The sequence below is a fragment of the Hemicordylus capensis genome, chromosome 5 (assembly GCF_027244095.1).
Source record: "Hemicordylus capensis ecotype Gifberg chromosome 5, rHemCap1.1.pri, whole genome shotgun sequence".
In the NCBI taxonomy this organism is placed as follows: Eukaryota; Metazoa; Chordata; class Lepidosauria; order Squamata; family Cordylidae; genus Hemicordylus; species Hemicordylus capensis.
In genome coordinates this window covers 85,584,666-85,604,991 of record NC_069661.1, presented here as the reverse complement: position 1 = coordinate 85,604,991, position 20,326 = coordinate 85,584,666, and the positions used below count along the sequence as shown (strand labels likewise).

Genomic DNA, 20,326 nt, shown 5'->3' with positions numbered 1-20,326 from the left:
TAAAGTGACACTCCCCCCCCGCCGCTGCCGGACCAGCCAAATTCCGGACCGGTCCGGAGGCCTTTTCCATGGCTCCGGACCGGTCCAGGCACACCACTAGTCCAGCATCCTGTTTCATACAGTGGCCCACCAGATGCCTCGGAACAGCCTAGAGCAGGAGTTGAGGACATGCCCTTTCTCCTGCTGTTACTCACTGCAACTGGTACACAGAGGCATCCTGCCTTTGAGGCTGAAGGTGGCCTATAGCCCTCCAACTAGTAGCCGTTGATAGACCTGTCCTCCATGAAGTTCAGAAGCTCCTCTTAAAGCCATCCAGGTTGCTGGCTGTCACCACATCACCAGACCAGCAATGCTTCATCCCACAGCAGGGAGTTGTGACTGATTTTCCCCACATGCACTCACGTAACATTCTATTTTGAACTGTTTTTTCCAGGTCAGACCATAGGTACAACCTTTTTCTGGGTAGTATGCGATCCACTGGAGGTCTAATCAACAGAAAAAAGTAAGGAACCACGATTTAAGGTATGCATGCTTAAACCATTACAAAGAAGCAGTAAATCGCAGTTAGGAAGACACCCTGTTTTTGTTTTTTAAATTGTGAGTCACGATGTCACAATTATCGCTGTGAAGCAGTATTCCCTCTATCTTTTTTTCATGTGTGCACAGAATGAATTTTGTTCTGGGCAGCAGTATCAAGGCAGTATGTGTGCATGTACATTCAGAACGGGGCCTTCCTGAGTGAGATCTAAAATCAACTGAGCGGACATCAAGAAATTTGTGCACAAGCCTTAGAGGGAACACTGCTGTGAAGACTAAGGCAAATCCTAATGTTACACTTTTGGTACTGTGCTTATGTCTTTGGCTAACAACCTGCTACTTACTTTGCCTACTACCTACTGTATGCCAAAGAGGATTTTTAAACTTGGCACACTTGCTTCTGTGTTCTAGAATTGGCATTTTTAGGTGAGCACATAGTCAATGCTCAAAGAAGATCACTTGCTTATCCAAGAGGGGTGTTACAGGTTCAGGACCACGTTGAGTCTCATCCCAGTTCTGTCAGTATCAGGGAAATATATCGTTCCTGTCAAGAGTTTGGCACATCAGCAGAGCAGTTAATTTTGCACCTCCTGCTAACTGTGGGAGTGAGAGTCTTCAGGTGTCCCTCCCATAGGGGTGTGTGCATGCGTGAGTGTGTGTGTGTGTGAGAAAATAAGAGACTGTCCTATATAAGGGGGAGTCAGCCTGAGTTGCATTAAGATAGCAAACAAACTGGGTCAGAGCATATTGCTTTAGGGGCTTTGATTTCCCCACACTGCTGCATCAAAATAGCCAAGGGCAACATGGGATGCCTTGAAACATAGAGGTACAGTCCGTTCTTTGTAAGGCAGTTTCAGGATCTGGCAGAACTGAGATCAGGAGCCTCTTGGTCAGCACGTTGAAGTTTCAGGAGGGGAGAAGAAAGGAACAGCATTATCCTTCCAACCTCTAACTTGACTGTACTTCCCACTTGCTCATGCTGCCCATTGATTTTCTGTTACCTGACTTAGCTATAAATGCTTCTAGGTCAGAACTAGATATCTGCTTGGGCCATAGCCAGATTCTGGTCTTGTCTATTCAGCTCCTCAGCCTGCTTCACTTGTCTGTCTGCCTATTTGCCTTCCAGTCTCCCAGCTTCCTTACTTGCCTGTCTGTATGCTTGCTGCTCCACTGCATATCTGTTTCTGCTTCTTTTACATGCATCATTTTGGACCTGCCTCCCAATGGACTCTCCTAAATTACGTTTATACAGCCCTGTTTCCTGCCTTGATTCCTGTAGGATACAAGCCCAGCACTCCAACCAATCTTAATCCTGCCAGGACGGGAATCTTCAGCATTCTGTGTGCTAAACTGACATCAGCTCAATGTTCACAGATGCCAAAGAGGCTAAGGGTCGTTGGACAAATAGTCTTCCTGCTGCCAGGACATATCACCAAATTAAACTTTATCTTCACCTCCAGGTACCAGGGAACAATCTGCCTTCTGAGTCAGAACAAGACATGAGGCACTCACAGTGCAGGATTTAGGCACAAGCTACAGCTTAGGACTTCACATTATGAGGGGCCTTTGAATACCCCCCAAATGACTAAATTTCAAGTTTTACATAATTGTTTGAAAAATAAAGGAGAAAGGGGGGAAAGGACTCTGAAACTGACACAATCATTCTGACAAAAATATATGTACAGTATATGGCTACACAATTATTTATTATTTTGACTTTATAAATTACTGTAAGTTTTATTAGACCTAGGTCCGATTAAGACCAATGCCTACCATCACAGATTATAGGCAGGTTTACCTCTTTGAATGAACTTTGCTGTAACTGTGAGCAGTGCAATGACAAGGGGTGAGCCACACACCAGGGCAGGACTTCTGAGCTGTTATCTAATGTTGTAGAGCTTTTCAGCTTGACATAGCTTAGGGCCTCAGCATGTCATAAACCTGCCCTAGGCATCCATATGTTTTATTAAAAGGGAACCATTCATAAGTGCCAAGAAAACTTCAGACATAAAGCTATAAGTTATTTTATGTATCTATCCCATTTGTAGACCATCCTAAACTTCCATCTCTGGGTGGTCAACATGGGAATTGTCAACATGATGGGGAGTCGTGAGGTCTATATCACAGTAAGAGCAACTAGACATCAGTATTTTCATTTGGAGCTTGGCAGGCATTTTTGGAAGCTGTCAAACAGCTTCTCCCCTTGCCCTAGAAACTTGGGAAGCAGCTGCCAACAGGAGAAAAGCTGAATGAAGCACAGACAAGTATTTGGTGCCAGGAGGGAAGGTGGCCGCTATTAGGATCAAACAACTGTGTCATGCAAATCTTGAACTATTGTAAAAGCTACCTAGGAAAAGGTGATTCACTCCCCACACCCACCCACAAACACAACATTCTTAATGAAGCCAGAATTTCTGACAGAGCTAAGAATCTTGAAAACAAAAGAGACCATCTCTAAAAGCAGGCAAAACACATTCCAGATTGCAGTCAAGGTCATATCCCAAATCTGTTGTGTAGATTTGGCAAAATAGAACCTTTTTGTTCTGTGCTCCATCTGAACTGCAGCTACTACATCCATATACTATCTCCAAGATCCTGTACTGGAACACTGTCTGTCTATGTTCAAGTTTTCCCACCTTTGGAACTTTTCAGGGGGCAAAGTCCTATAAAAAGCCTCTGCTCTTGAACCACAACTTGGTGGCATATGCTGCCATCTACTGCCCAGAGGTCTGCCCAGCTGAGCACCTGTCTATGTGCTCAAACCCTTTCTCCTCAGCAGAATCACTGCACTTCTGAGTCTTTAAGTTGGAACATTGGACTGCAGGGTCAAGAACCACCGAGTAAAGCTGAAATCACAATATGCTTGAGCATTCCTTGCAGTCAGAGCCTGTTGTGGGGAGACACGCACCAGGCTGCCCTGCCTGGACACTCTTGGAACTAAGAGTCCTTGGGTTCCTCTCTGTGTGGGCCTGCCACAGGCTGATCCTTGTGCCTAACTGCCTGAGAGTTCCCTGGAAGCAAAATCCTTGAGCCACTGAGGCTGGGCCATTCCCTGTAGGCTTGCCATGGGCTAAGCTCTGAGCCCAGCTGCCTGGCAAATCCAGGGCTCCCCTTTACTAGGCAGAGCCACACTGAGTGCCACAGACCTTGGAATTTTGTGCCAAGCTGGCACCCTGCTGCTTCTCCTTGCCTGCCACTTTGGCAAAGCCTTTGCAGTTGGGACCCCCTACGTCTTTCCCAGTGGAAGTCACTCACTTTGGCATCATGTCCAGAATAGCAGATGGAGGGCAGGTATCAAAGCTGCTGTTGATCTTTCTCCCCTATGTCTCCCTCTCTTTCCACCAATTCCAATGTGCATGTGTGCGTGTGTGTGTGTGTACATGCACTCATGCGTGCACATGCGCACGTACACACACGACTATTAGAGTCTTTGCTCCCTCACCCTCCTCATCTTGTTCTGGAATTGCTTTCACTCCCTGCACAACTGAAGTTCTACCAAAGCTGTCAACTACCACATTTTACATGGTGCCTCTGCATTTTACAAATTAATGTTACTTCCTTGTTTCCATTGCTTCTGAGTCTTTTGCTTCTTTGAGGTACCCTAATGTTGTCCTGCCTCTGTCTAGAATACAGCCCATCTCCTGCAAATTTGGTTTTGAGCAAAACTGGCCCCCTAAATTGGTCCAAAAGCATAGATGCAAATGTGTGTACTGTACACATGTATGAGCAAGTGTGGTAACAGAAGAAAGAAGTTAACGTGGGGTCTCAAGCCAACCTTTGTAAACACATAGCCATTTATCCATTTGTCTTCATACACCTGGAGGAGACTGAGGATTGGTCAGAAACTGGAAGGCGCAACACATGTTAAATAGGAGTAAAACAGATGTTAACATATAGCTGAAATGGCAACAATTGATACATTATGTTACACAATTATTTTCAGACCATTTTTAGTGAAGACTTGCTCTAGACTACAGCAGCATCTTCCACTAGGACAAACATTCCAACCTTGAAAGTTCGTAGGAATCACAATGGATTTCCTTTTAACTTTCAAACTCAAGTTGCTGTAAGATTTTTCCTTCTTTCAGAGGACTGCCACATTTTAGGACAATTCTATGGTTTGACTAGTTCAACAAATACTGTATCTCTCCCTTGTCAGATTTTTAAAGGAGAATTTTCTCAGAAGAATCAAAGCCAGCTACTGTCTGTTTTGAGAAATCCTGCACAGAAGTTATAAGTTGACATTTTTGCTTTGATGAATCTTGTGATTTGGTCCATCCAACTCTATTTTTTTTAAAAAGGAAACATAAGGTGTATGGCTGTGACCCCATTTGTGAGAAGGGTTGTGAAGTGTAGGGATGTGGCCGTGGCCCCCAGGGGCGTAGCTAGGGGAGAGGGGGCCCATGTTCATCCCTCTCTCTGGCGGACCCCCAGAGTGAGGGAGATAATGAAGAAAATAGGGAGAGATGGACCTGGAGGGCCCTCAGGAGCTGGGGGCCCGTGTTCTTTGAACCCTTTCATTCAATTATAGCTACGCCCCTGGTGGCCCCGTTTGTGAGAAGCTTCAGCCAATGCTGGGTTTTCAGCCTGGCTGGGAGCTTGCATCTCTGCCTTTCGAGGCAGGGAAAGGCATTCCCAGCGAGGCTGGAAATCTGGTGATGGCTGAAGTGCCTTGCACATGGTGCAGTGCAGCCCTGTTTCTGCATATGGCCATGCTGTTGCATCAAGATGTCAATGGGCAGATGGGGCGGCTCCACAGGGAGCAGCAGCCAGGTTCTTTGGACCCGTCTGCACAATGGTGGGTTAAATACCTTATCAGAGGCCGTCATGCATACAGTAACCATTAACTGCTGCAATACAAGTCACTTCAAATGAACTCATTTCGAAAACCAGTAGTGGAGCACAAACAGTAATTAATCATGGGTTGACAAAGACTGTGTCACCTTCTGCACAAACAATTTCTGCACACACACAATAAAATAGTGGTTTCCCTACTGTCTTTCTTTCTTTTTGGAAACAGCGCAGTTACAAGAGACCTCTGGGAGGAAAATATTTGTGGGATCTTTGGAAACTTTTGGCTTCTGGGCAGAGGAACCCCTCCCTCTTCCTGGTCCATCCAGGCTGCATCCCAGCAAGCTTCATTCCGCTTGTGTCACGAGGCTGTAGCAATGCGTCAGCATGCTAGTGAAGCTGAAACCATTGGCCATGATGCTAGAAGGGGTGTGTTAAGCCCAATTGTGCCTTTTAGTCAGCATTCACCCACCCTAGGCAGGGCAAAGACCTTTTAACCCTTTCCTCAAACTACTAGCACCACTGCCTTCTGCAGTTGCCTTCTGCAGTTGCCACCCTCTCCCCCCCCCGCCGAGGAGAGAGGTTTGGGCCCCTCTCCTCCCACTTGTACTGGTTAAAGATAGACTGCACAAGCATTGCTTCTACTTTTTCTCATATGTTTGTAGAATGAGTTTGTTACCAGCAATGGCCATTTGTAACACACCCACACCAGCCCATTCTCCAGCAGATATGTCAGGAGATGCATCACCACCACCCCCATGCCCCCAGGGATTTCTATTTTCCTCCCCCAAGACCCCCTTCCCTATCCCATGCATGAGTAGTGATGTACAGATGCATAAAACTGGACAGTTAGGAAAACGGTAGAATGGTTTAGGATTTGCCCTTTTGGTTTTTGGTGATTTTGATCGATTTTTCTACCAGCTGGTTCAGGGAGGGGGCCCTTCCCCATGATGAAAGCATGCTCAGTCCCAGCCAAATCTCATGAGCAGAACTATCCATCTAGAGCAGGATTTGATTACACTAGATATCCCAGTGCGGTGAAGATGGATCCTGTTTCTGAGTGAACCACTCTTTCATGAGAGTGCTTGGCCATAGAGATATGCATGTGGGCTGGAGGGGTTTTACCACCAGGTCCCGCTGACAGTTCCACTAAAGCCCCAGGAAGGGTCCCTTGGCAACATCCCTCCCAGTCCTGGAGACTGCCAGGAACTAGGAATATTAGCATCCCATAAAAGAGTCTGGTCTCTACACAACACATCTCCATGCTCAGTTTAGAGTGTCACAATCTCCTGGCTAATCAGGGCACCACAGATCCCTGTGGCAGCCATTTTGCTTTTGCTGCAGAGTTGGGCCCAACCGGTACTGATTAGCCTGGGATGTATGATTCATTCCTGGTCTCTCCTTGTCTGCCCACGAAAACTGCTTGAACACTCAAAGCGGACAGAACTACTTTGAAGTCTGGAAGGGTTCGGTGGAAGGGAAAGATACAGAGTTCTATCGTTAACCAGTGGTGCTGGGAACCCCACGACAGTGGGGCACCCTTTAGTTTGAACGTTTACCTCATGAGTGTGCAGTCATATGGAGAGCTGAAATTTTTATCTGGTGGATTGGCCCCCTCATGAGAAGGTTAACCCTCTGGCACAAGGACAAGTGTGTGTTGGGTCCTTGTCTGCTAGGATCCTTGGGTAGAGTGAACCAAACCCCAGGATTCTTTGTCTGCCTTAATATTCATATCCGCTCCTAGAAAGTCAATAATATCTGTTCCTAGAGTACCAGACAACAAGCCCCGGCCCTTTCCTGGTTCAGCAAACAGTGTCTTCCCTCGGGATTTTTGGGCATGTCCCTTGGTCTGGTTCCCCCCTCCCTTACCTTTGTGTACATTAAGACCAAAGAAACCACACTCCACTGATAGCATCTGAGAGCCCCAGGAATGGGGCTACATCAGGTGTTAGGTCAATGAAAGGGCTCCTTGCATGTGTGTCTATTCTACTTTTATTTCAAGTGTGCTTTCTCCAATGCCATTCTATCCCTCTAAATTCGGGAACTGCAGAGACATGGCATCCCTGTTGCTAAGAAGCGGCAGGTAGAGCAAGGAGACAACAGAGGGCAGGGCATCAGCTTCAAGAGGCAGCCAGCGAGAAATGTGGCCACCCAAGAACTGACACATTTCTGGGCTGCTCTGAGTCAACCTCTCTATGGCGGCAAGAGGAGCTTGCGTACAAAACCCAGGTTACAGCGGCGGCATAATTAAAGTGCTACAATGCTGCCTTCTACTCAGGTTTCAACAGCAAAATTCATTACAAACTGAGGGTTTAAGTTCAGGTTTGGGAACAAAATCTGAGCTACAGTTGGGTGATGAAACCATGGCTTCACACTTTTGGACAATCACAAACTCAAACCTCTTGCATGTTTACCGCTGGTTTGGTGCTATGTCCAAATGGGCCCAATGACAAATCTTAATTTGTTTTGAACTGTGAACAAAATTTCACCTTTCCTCCCCAATACACCATATGAAGTGGAAGAACAGTATGAGAGCCCGAGTAATGCTATACCATGGTTTAATGACATTTGAACCCAACTTGACTAAGGCCTCCAAGTGAATTCATGGGCCAAGGACATCAGAGATCCAATTAACAATCCTAGCCACTCCATTATATCAATTCTCACAAGAGAACGTAGGCCACACGGGACAGCTTGGGAGGTGTCACATCCTCCTCCCCTGGTCTTTCAAACAATATTTGCATTGTTACATTATAAAAGGTTTAATTAATTTGTTTTTTAAAAAACAAATGGCCTTTACTGAAAAATGCAAGCAGAAGGAGGAAGCATTATTTGAAAGAGTACAAAGGCTGATGCCAATGCAACTAGTGCAGTAGTTAATCCATCATCTACACTTCTGCAAAACTGATAATGTACACAAAAACAACCTGCCAAATGCCATTTCTACAATTAAAAGTTAATGCATCTTTTAGTAAACTCCTACGTGCTGCAGTTCACAGTTATCAGACCGTTGCATTCCAGACAGGTGAATTAAAAGCTACAATCTCAACTTTAGTATGTAAGACAAATGACCTGCCTCTGACCCTTATCACAGGTGGCTTACCTTCCAGTAACTCAAACAAAGAGTGCTCTTTTCAGAGCACCAGCTCCTGCACCTAACATACCTGATGTCTACTGCACTCCAGAAAAGGTTTCAACAAAATTGCCATGCCAACATGGATTTCCACCAAGTGAGCATTAAGTACCTTATTTCTCAGTCTCAAACAATGAAGAAAAACTAGTTTGAACTAAACAAAAACACATCTATTCCACCATTATCCATAAGAGCACATTACAAAAAAACAAACAAAAATGCATCAGGGGAGTAATTAGATGAACCATTACTACTACTTAGTAGACCACCCTCCAATATTTATCAGGGTCAAGGGAGGTGCCTCCTACATAATTTTAACTGTTCAATTCTCAAGTATTACAAGTCACTTGGTTGTTTTTTGCTGAAATCTGCTCATACACTGTTAAAAAAGGGGGGGTTGAAGTTCCAGATTGGCCATGCCCCTGTGATATCACAACTGCCTGTCTTTCTTGAAGGCCTGGTTAGTGAGCATTGAGGGTGAAGTTTCCTATAATAATTTGACCCCCAAAACCTGTGATTTTGAAAAACCCAGAAGGTACAACAGTGTATAGTACCACTCTGCAAGAGCACAACAAAAATTACACCAGGGGAAAAAAACTCTGTGCATGTTGTATATGGGGTGGTGTGAGGAAGCAACAAAAACATGGGTAGATGCTGCGAGAAGAGAAAGGCTGTGCAGTGAAAAATTGTTTGTGTGTGTGTGTGTGTGTGTGTGTGTGTGTGTGTGTGTACCATTTTAGTGTTAGTACAAATAACATATAACATGTTTATTGAGTGAGTGAGTGAGTGAGTGAGTGTGTGCCGTCAAGTTAGTGTCGACTCTTAGCAACCACATAGATATATTCTCTCCAGGATGATCTGTCTTCAACTTGGCCTTTAAAGTCTCTCAAGTGATGAATTCATTGCTGTCGTAATTGAGTCCATCCGCCTTGCTGCTGGTCATCCTCTTCTTCTCTTTCCTTCAATTTTTCCCAGTATTAAGCTCCAATATTTATACATGTTCTAATTTGATTTTTCTCTCCACCTTTAACAAAAGGGAGCAACTTGTGGAGGAGTGGTGGAGGGAAGTGAAGAGTGGCTGGTCAGTGTCCCCTCAATTTTTGCCTTTAGCCCTGGAAACAGCTGAAATGGGCTTCTGTCAGAGTCGGTGAAATCTGCCCCCCCCCGAAGAAAGGAGAAATGTCTTGAAAATAAAGGGCAACCGTTACACTTGAATGGTTCAACTCATGTCTGAGGCCTGTTCCCATATTCACATAAGCCTCAGCTCCTTAGCTGTGATTGCTTCTGTCAGACAGTGACCTCCTCCTTCATTTTGCTTCATTTCACCTCAAAACAGATAGGCCTCAATATTCTTGTTTGGCTATTACCACCTTCCAGTCTTGTATCCCATATAGGGAAGGGACTGCTGAGTTCCTTGTAAGGACCAGAGGGGCCAGGACTTTTAACAGTTGCCTGACAGAAAGACATTCAATAAGTGCAACTTTATCTACCATGCGGGTGGTATGGTATTGTTATAATTATACCTGTTTATATTCTGCCTGCACTTCAGTTGCATGATAGCCAGAACCAATGAGTGCAGTTCCCATCTTCAAATGCTGAGGGAAACTCCACCTACTGAGTTGCTGCCTGTCAAGCATGGTGAAAGAGAGCAATGTTTCAGCTATTTTAACCATCATTAACCCAAGGAAGTTCTCTTTTTCTATTGGTGTATAATGTTAAAAAAAAATCCCTACTGTCCCTTGGAGACCAATTTCCCTTAAAAAAAAAAAAAAAGATGCTCTCATGTGCAAGACCCTTCTATAACAGATCCTCCATGATAAATTTCCACAATAGGACTGTACACATTACTTTGATATGCAGCCAATGTGCATATGTGAGAAATGGGATGTTTGCAGGCTCCACTCTCACCTCTATGCATAGTTTCCTCATAATTTGTGGAAAATCCTGTTGTGAAAGATTCTCTGTGCAAACAAGTATAGGACCTTTCACAAGTAATGATGAACATATGGAGGGCGCAGACCATACATATGGTCCTGCTCCCCATAGGTAGCACACACATTGACATTCTTCAGGTTTTTTGTTTTTGTTTTTGCTGTTACAATCTAACACAGCTACTCTTCTAGAACTGGTATTATTAAAATGACTTTTTAAAAGTCTATGGAATACTTCAAATGATAAATGAGCCAGTAACTTCTTCTGAATAGCTAAGCAGCACACAAAACAGAAATGCTTAAATTATGGGAGAGTAAGCAAGCAATTAACTTGACATTACAGTGCACAAATGTATGTGTATGTCTCAAGCCAGAAGTGGTACACTTGATCAAACTTACGCATTTCCCTTGCTGTTGCCCTCTAAAGTGTTACATTTGTATTTCTGAATTATTTTAGATTATTTGACATACCACTTTTACTTAGTCTAGAACCTGTTCTATCCCAGCATCTGGTTGTTTATAATTACCTGGGGGGGGGGGATCTGCATTCCCTCCTTTAGTAAGGATTGGGTAGGCCTGAACATTCTATTCATTATTAGACCCATAATTAGACATTATTAGTTTCTACTTTCAGAGACCTTTTCCCAAGCAACATATCAACTGGGAATCCCGCCTATAGTAGAGGATTCTAGGTCATGACCTGGAGCACACCCAGTCCATGCAGAATGCTGGCCTGGCAGAATGATGAGAATATTGGTCCTCATATCCCCAAATGAACCCATAGGAACGTAGAGTACATCCCAGAAAATGCACAATATATCTATGGCTGTGCATTGCAGGATAAGATTGACATCAGTGAGCAAACTGGCTTTTTGGGAAGCCCGTATGCCATGACTGATCTTCTGTTTGAGGAGCCCAGTTTGCAAACCATTGAATTCAAGTGATTACGGCAGGTTATCAGGGATATTTTTTTAAAAAAATTGAAAGTTCAGAACTGCACAGTCGTATGTGAGATTCACGTGTGCAGCATATGCTGCTACAACACACACTTGTGCATTTTCCTTCTTTGAGCACATATAGTTCTTTGCCTATAGTCACATTCCATGACATTTAGAAGCCTATAGAGAGTTGAAGAAAATCCTCAGAACTAGGAACTTGACAGCACTATTGAGGAAGAGTGTTATATTCATTGGTGGGTGAAGTCTAGGGATGGGCATTAAACCGGTTTGCCCAGTTTGGTTCAAGTCCGAATTGGATTCGAATGGAACCGGGCATGCTCGGTTTTGGGTCCCCCCAAACATACCCCCTGGGTCATGCAGATGACCAGTGTGCATGTGCGGCGGCCTCCAAAATGGCCACCGCCAGCATGAAGAGGTCCAGAATGGGCCACACATGGACTAAAATCACTCGAACTGAACCAATTGGAGACCAAGGGGAGGCCGGCAGGGGGAGGGAGAATTGTCAGAGACACACACACCCTGCAGCTGTAGCAGCGCCCCCTGTAGGCAGTGAGTTGTTTTTAAAAATTGGGGTTTTTTTGTTAGAACTCTCGGCCAGGAGCGTATCTAGGGAAAATAGTGCCTAGGGCAAGCACTGAAATTGTGCCCCTGTCCAAACATCTGGCACCCATCTTTCAGATAACCTTACCATAATATCAGCTCAAAAATACAAGTTCAGACACTTTCAGGAGAAACAGGTTGTAAGCAACACACACATGCATACACACATACCACCATACATGTGGCACATATGTGCCAGTCGCCTTCCCAAGGAAACGCAGCACATCCATGTGCTGGGCATGCCTCCATAGAGCTAAGCAGTGAAAGCTCTCTTTAGCAAATGCTCTGCCATCTCAGCACACCTCACTACAGGTTGCTGCCTCCAAGAAATTCAGGGAAATTCATATCTTGCATTTGCATAAACAGAAACACACAATGAGCAACGCAGAGGTTTAAAGTTAACAGGCAGTCCTATGTAATACTGAACTCCTGGATACCCCCCATTTGAATGTCCTTGATGTGATAGATAGGAGGATTTCGGAGCACTGAAAACAATGAAGGGTGGGGAGAGAAGCAGCAACACTAGATGTCAGTTCTTCTCCTAAGAAAATACACTGAGAGAATTCCTGTGGGGAGTTTCAACTGTCTCATAAGAAATCTTTCCGCTTCAAGTCCTTGTTAAGAGTCTAGCAACAGAGTCTAATCTGGCTAAGCCTTCTTATATAATCAATACAGCACTTAGAGAAAACACTTACGGTTTACGTGGTCGATATAGTAGACACCAATCTGAGGGTCGTATGCAGCTTCCCATCCCCATGGTAGCTCATCTCCAACACAGTCTGCAAAGGATAATGGCTTTGTTAACCTAAAAACAAAATCAAAAAGTAATTGAATTAAGATTGTAGAATTTGCCCTAGACATATACATGAAGAAAATTAAGCAAATTAATTCAGAAGTGTTGGTTCAGGAACTATCTTGTTCAATATCTCCACTTTCAAAGAGTAAATGAGAAACGATTGTTTAAGAAACATTGACAAGAGTGAAGAGGAGGAGTTTTTGTTTTCTTTTTAAACCTGACATTATTAAACAGAAGAAAATCTTCAACATATAACTTTTATTTGGGCCAGACTAGCCGGGTTTAAACCCAGGTCTGCCCCAAACACATATAAAGCCTCTTCACATGATCACACAAACTTGAGTTATCTGCCTCTAACCCAGGTTTGCATGCACATGTGAACCAGAGCAAAACCCTCAAGCCTAGGCTGTCCATAACCCTGCTCCTAGCCCAGTTAGTTCAGAGCAGGGACCCCAGAACTGGGTTTGTGGATCATATGTTCACTTTCTACTCCATTTGCAGGTTCTGGCAGCAGGCCACCATGATTTTTAGAGAGCGCTGCAGCTGGAGAGGCTGTGATCTGTGAATGTGCCACTCTTCACAACCCACTCTATTGCTTGAAATGGCTTGAATAGGGCTTTCCCTGCCTCATTCTCGCAGTGGCAAATCAAAGCATGGTTGCTGATGTCATTGGGTTTTTCTGCCTCCTGGCCACATGGTGCATTGGTGGGAAGGTTCTCCTGATTCCTGGAGGTCTTCCCCATTCCAGACTCGCTGCTGCAGCACTCATCTGTGAGCAAAACCCAACGGAGGCTCTGCTTGTCTGTTCAGGATGGGGAAAGGACTCTTCCCAGACCCAAACCACCCCCTTCTGACTGTGCAAGCACCCTTCATGTGTGCAGGGGAGCAGGGCTTGACAAATCCCAGGCACCAGGGAGCCACTGTGCCTAGAAATTTAACCATGGCGCCTAGTCTAGGACATACAGAGGCAGAGTTATTTAAATCTTTGTTTTTCCCAGGCAACCCTAACTTACACATACAAGTAAGTGAGACTATTCTCACGATCACCCAAAAGAGGGCTAAGGAAGCCTAGCCCGCTTTTAGGAAGCCTAGGCCGATCGTGTCCTGCAACGGGAGCCGCGCAGCAAACCTCCATAAATATCCCTCCCCTTAGATGAGGTTAACTGAGTGAGCACTCTATTAACCTCATCTTTTTGGTCGTGTGCCACCATGGTGTGGCTCTATGCCATGGTGGCACACAAGAAGACCCCCACCGGGAGGCTGCAAGCAACCTCCCGGGCTCGGGGGTCTCTCCAGGATGCCCCACGCACTCACATGGGGCATCCTGAAACTTCCAGGGGCCGCACGGCCCCCAATCCCCACAGCCCCTGCCGGCTCTGTGACGGAGCTGGCAGTCGTGCGGGTGGCCGATCTGGCCAGCCAGGGCTAACTTTGTATCATTTGTGGGGAGAGCGGGCTAAGCCCACTCTCCCCGCAGACCTCCTTTTGGTGCAGCACACTGCTCATTTGACTCGCCTGAGTATGTTACATGTAAAGGGGATAAAAAGAATCCCATTCACCATCTCCCCCCAGCCCACAATATCCATCTGATGATTCTGCCAAGTGTCCAAGGTCTAGCTCCTAAATTTTTAGACTGGTTCCTACATCCAAAGGAAAAAACTGTCAAGCCTTGGGAGAGCCTTGAATATGCACAATACCTTTAGAGCAACAGGATGAGGTGTGTGTGCATGCATGTACTAAATGGTTCCCCACCCCCACCTGTGGCATACCGCTCTGCTATCTGTGCCCCTTGGCACTTTTCTTTTTAGCTGAGCTCCAAAACTAAACTGGAATTTGGCTAGAAGAAAAGCATTTAGGGGGGAAGCCATAGGAAGAGAAATAACTGCTGGGGTGAGTTTAACTCCTTTCACCCACATAACTCAGTTTTAGAGCACAAGAAGCACACCCTCTTTACACATCACTGGGGTAGAGCCAGGTGTAAACAATTATGTCTGCTCCATCACATCTAGTTTGGGCTTTAAATACCCGAATGACAACTCAAAGCATTTATGTAGCTTAGCATTCTTAATAAAAAATACCCACTGCAGTGGTATCCTAACCTACACATCACAAAAAACATTGCAGTTTGATCTCCGAGGAGGAAAATATTTGCAGCCTACAGAGTGATCCTAGAGGGCGGGGAAGGTGAAATAGCAAATTCCATGCTTTGTGACATCAGCTCACAACCTGTCCAGAAACTGATTACTATCAGACAGGGGTTCAGCCCAAGTAGTAGAAACAAAGCTCTGGCTAAAAGAGGGAGCTAGAACAGGATTCTAGTCCAATAGACTAGAACAGAACAGGTCATGGGGCAAGCAGGATTTCCCCCTCTCCTTCAGCAGGTAGTTATCACATCATTTTAGGTTAATAATAAAAGCACGACTATCTTTAACACACTATAATAAATAAAGCAATCTTCTTTTGACATATGTAAATGTAAATCATAGTGTGTATTCTACAGCACAGGTTAATTATTAGACACGTTTTGACCTTTCTTCACCAAGAGTCACTGTACTGCTGCTTGGCTAGGACCTTAAGGATGCTCAGTGCAGCTCTTGTCTCTTGGAAGTACCAATAGCAATAGCAATAGCAATATAAACAGAGTAATCAAGGTGGTAAGGAAATCTAAGAATATTCACAATGTTGGGACCACATCAATGGTGGCCAACCTCCTTGGCAATTAAGCTGAGCCCAAGATGTGAGACAGCACCAAACTAGCAATTGCATTTGCTAACAATATCCCTTGCTATTTTGATCCCCTCTTTCTCTTTCTTGTTATTTTGGTCTCCTCCCTTCCTTCTGTTATCTTTGCCACTATCAATTTTAGGTTGTAAACTCTCTGGGGCAAGAACCCATCTTTTCTAGTTTCTCTGCAAAACTTTGAACATTGATGACATCATCATCATCATCATCATCATGTGCACTACAGTACATATGCAAGCCCAGCCCCACTCCATGCCTTAGTATAGTTTCACTACTTCTCCACCGAGCTAAAAAAAGGAAACAAACAATTCAACACAGGAAAAACAGACAGGAGTGCAACCCTGGTAAATACTACAGCTAGGTTTCTGGGTATTCCTGCTATCGTTCAAATCTCCACTGCCTTTGCCATGGCTGGTACCTATGCTGCAGCTTGGCCATTCATGTTCTATTGCTTCTTCACAAAGGAAATGACGACCCACTAACCAATCTAGGATTATTGCATGACCAAAGCTAAAATGTACTGCATCAGCAAGAAAGTACTTCATTCATGGCAAGGACTTTCTCATTGGGTGGATTCAAATATAATGTGGAACCACGGTTTATTTTGTCTAAACTGTGGCTAGTTTGCATGTCTGAACTTGTACCAGTCAACAAACCATGGTTTATTTGGGGCAGTCAAATCACAATCTGAACCCATGGTCTAAAGTTGATTTGTTAATCCTAACTAAGGTATTGAGTGATGTTTGAACTCACAGTTGTGGTTTAATCTTGGTTTGTTTCAGTACCCCCACTCTCTCAGCACTCTCATGCAGAGAAAGGCAAGCCTAGCTCATGCAAGGTAACGATAGGATCAAGACCTGAACAACCACAATATGGCAAAACAAAAAAAGATTTGGCAATTGCCTGTGGCTCCAATCCAAGCATGTTAAATAAACTTTAGTTAAAGCAGACCCGATGTCTAAACCTACTTACATTCATTCTTGCCTCCCTGAGTGTAACTAAATCAGTTCAAACACATATGCTCTCTCCTGCAATTTCTGATCTGAACAAATCGGGGGGGGGGGGAGAGGCCAAGAGTCACACTGGCCTGCAACATGCTTTAAAGGTCCTTAAGAGAATAATTCTAGAAAAAAGAAATTAAGAAGTAGAGAAAGAGAGGGTTGCTCCACTGATAACCCAGCGCTGACAATAAATCATGAAGGAAAAGATGCACACGCAGCCTTTCATACTGCACCGATTGGGATAGGACAGCCAGTGGGTTGAAACTCTGCCTACTGATCCACCCAAGAGACACATTAGAAAGGGTCAGGGCCGTATTGCGAAACCACTGATACAGAGCACACTGAGTGCTATGCCAATGCAATGTCACTAAACTCACATACATTTAGGGTTTCAGAGAGTCAGAAGGGCAGCCTTCCAAGAGAAATAAGCTTTGTGACTTTGAAAGCACACGGCCTGTTTGCAGACCCGAACCTGGCACTAGATGATTTTATTTTCAGAGTTACTTCCACATAGATGCTCCTTTCACAACCCAATCACTAGGAGGTTTCAGAGATATATACTGTATAGTTTTCGAGACACTAATTGTCTTAAAGGCAGCTTAGCAAATTAGATTCAAAGTCAGTTGCATTAAAAAGAAAATCAATGGGACTTACACCTAAGTAGGATCAGGGCATTAAGAGGACAAGGCATTAAGGCAGTGATGGTGGCTTTGCACATTATTCATATGGGAAATGTTGCTGGACCCTGAACAACAGGAATATTTGGGGGAAGAATTGGAAACAATTACAGGTGAAACTCGGAAAATTAGAATATTGTGCAAAAGTCCATTAATTTCAGTAATGCAAATTAAAAGGTGTAACTGATATATGAGACAGACACATTACATGCAAAGCGAGATAAGTCAAGCCTTAATTTGTTATAATTGTGATGATCGTGACGTACAGCTCATGAAAACCCCAAATCCACAATCTCAGAAAATTAGAATATTACATGGAACCAAGAAGACAAGGATTGAAGAATAGAACAATATCAGACCTCTGAAAAGTATAAGCATGCATATGTATTCAGTACTTGGTTTGGGCCCCTTTTGCAGCAATTACTGCCTCAATGCAGCGTGGCATGGATGCTATCAGCCTGTGGCACTGATGAGGTATTATGGAAGACCAGGATGCTTCATTAGCAGCCTTCAGCAATTCTGCATTGTTTGGTCTCATGTCTCTCATCCTTCTCTTGGCAATGCCCCATAGATTCTCTATGGGGTCAGGTCAGGCGAGTTTGCTGGCCAATCAAGCACAGTACACTGTATACTTTTCGGAGGTCCGATATTGTTCTATTCTTCAATCCTTGTCTTCTTGGTTCTATGTAATATTCTAATTTTCTGAGATTGTGGATTTGGGGTTTTCATGAGCTGTACGCCATGATCATCACAATTATAACAAATTAAGGCTTGACTTATCTCGCTTTGCATGTAATGCGTCTGTCTCATATCAGTTTCACCTTTTAATTTGCATTACTGAAATTAATGGACTTTTGCACGATATTCTAATTTTCCGAGTTTCACCTGTACAGTATGCAGGACTTACCTAAACATTTCCTCTTACTTGGTTTAAAACTTAACATTTATTTTCTATCATATTCCAAAGACTTGGGGCATATCCTAATCTCATTTTATTCTCCTAGCAACTCTGTATAGTGAGCCAGGCTAAAGGGTAGAGGCTTGTTGAAGATCACCCACTAAGCTTTACAGCTGAGCAGAAACTTGAACTTATCCCAAACCCAAGCAAGCATTCACCTTGTGCAAAACACAGCAATATGCACACATGCAGGAACATCACACATTACAGTCTATAAAGGTGTAGTGTCTTATTTCTTAAACAGAAGTGCTTTGTGTGTAGGAATGATATTCTGTTTGATGTAACCCTTTAGATGAGAAAACAGCACAGAGCTGAGTAGGCAGACAGAAATGGGGAAGCCAATCAGTGGATAATGTTCAACTGCTGAAGAAAAATATTAAGCGCCACCACTATAGGAAAACGATTAACCAGAGACTCAATGCACACACATTTATCTAAAAAGAGAGAGCTTGATCACAACTTAATACATAACCAATTTGACAGATGAACTGTAAAGGAATTCATGTGTTCAACCAACTTTATGGAGTCTTCAACATGCAATCTGTATCAGCTCTATTTTTATACATTTGTGAAGTGCTTGTTATCAGATCTTGTGGAAAGGAACTAATTTAAGCAGTCTCAATTAATAAGTAACATGCTCATCTAGGATCACTGCATGAAATTCAGGATAGAAATGGACACTGGATTATGTACTTCAACTGGATCATGAACAACCCAGAGCCAAATTCTAAGAGACTCTTACAATACACGCCAATAGAGTCAAACTAGCTAGAATCACAAATTCCATGAAGGGATACAAATAAAACTGAACACAAACAACTCAGCAAAGCTCCTTTCAATCATACTCAGCTTTGAGCACGTAAGGAACACCCTGCATACTTCACATGCTTACAGAATGCTAAAAGTGGCTCACCTGAAGTGAAGTCATGAGTACCAATTCTTGCCAAAATTTAAAGTGCCAGCACTTGAAATCCAAATATTTAGTTTCACAAAAGGAAACACTTCTGTGGAATTTAACTACACTGAGATGTGGCAACAGCCATGAGAATTTTCACATTTCTACCCCACTCTCCCTCCAAGGAGCCCAGAACAGTGTAGATGCTTATGTTTATCCTCACTATAACATAGGTGAGGCTGAGAGAGAAGTGGCTGGCTCAGTCAGGCAAGATGCCTCTCAATACCAGTTGCAGGGGAGCAACAGTAAGAAAGAGGGCACGCTCTCACCTCTTGCCTATGGGCTTCTCAGAGGCACCTGGTGGGCCACTGTGTGAAAGAGGATGCGGGACTAGATAGGCCTTGGGCCTGACCCTGATCCAGCAGGGCTGTTCTTATGTCACCCAGTGAGTTTCATGGTTGAAAAGGGATTTGAACTCAGTCTCCCCGGTCCTAGTCCAACACCAACCACTACACCACACTGGCTTGGAATAGCTTTATAAATAAATAAAATTATGAAATAAATAAATGTTTGGAGGATAGGTCTACCACTGATAGTTAGTCTTAACTAATTCTAAGATGCCAAGGGTAAAAACAAGGATGGCAGCCCTCATTTTCATATCCTGCTTGTACGTTTCCAGAGGCACCCGGCCAGCTGCCACTGAAAACAGAATGCTGGACTAAGATAACATTGTTCTAATCCAGCAGGGCCATTCTTAGGCTTCTTATGCCTAAACATTGAAGTTTGCTCCATTGAACTCAATGGGGCTTACTTAGAAGCAAATAGGATTTCAAAACTTACATTGCCATTTGATACACATTCACTTGGGAGTAACTCCCATTTACTGGGTCATTATGAAACAATCCTCAGCATATTTAATCAGAAATAAGCTCCAATTAGTTGGAAGCAAGTCACATTAAATTAAGTGCACACAAGATTGCGCTCCTGGGCTGCTTCTCCTGCCCATGAAGTCTCTGAATACTGTGGCCAAATTTGAAAGGAAAGCATGTAAAACCAATGTTGGTTGTTTTAATATTTAATACAAATATATCAGATTACTTCTCTAAATATTTTAAAAAGTAGATAATATCCATAATTACCGTTTAAAACCTCAAGAGTGAGTTTATCAGAAATTTACCTCCTAAAAGATTATTCTACTGATCTTGCTTAAAGCCAGGGGCAGATCCAGGTAGGTGTGTGTGCGCATGTGCAAGAGTGTAATGGCGCCCCCTGTAAATTTGGATTGAGATCAGCAGTAGCAGAGGAA

General features: G+C 43.9%; 1 protein-coding gene across 5 annotated transcripts in view; it reads right to left on the bottom strand.

The window, feature by feature from the left end:
• The window catches only part of WWC2 (WW and C2 domain containing 2), a 196,323-nt gene that overhangs the window by 97,142 nt on the left and 78,855 nt on the right, over nucleotides 1-20,326 (bottom strand). For all 5 annotated transcript variants that reach the window (XM_053256668.1, XM_053256664.1, XM_053256667.1 and 2 more), the window contains exon 2: nucleotides 12,647-12,756. In XM_053256668.1, coding sequence (XP_053112643.1) covers nucleotides 12,647-12,756 — 110 coding nt within the window. The remainder of the gene's footprint in view (nucleotides 1-12,646; nucleotides 12,757-20,326) is intronic.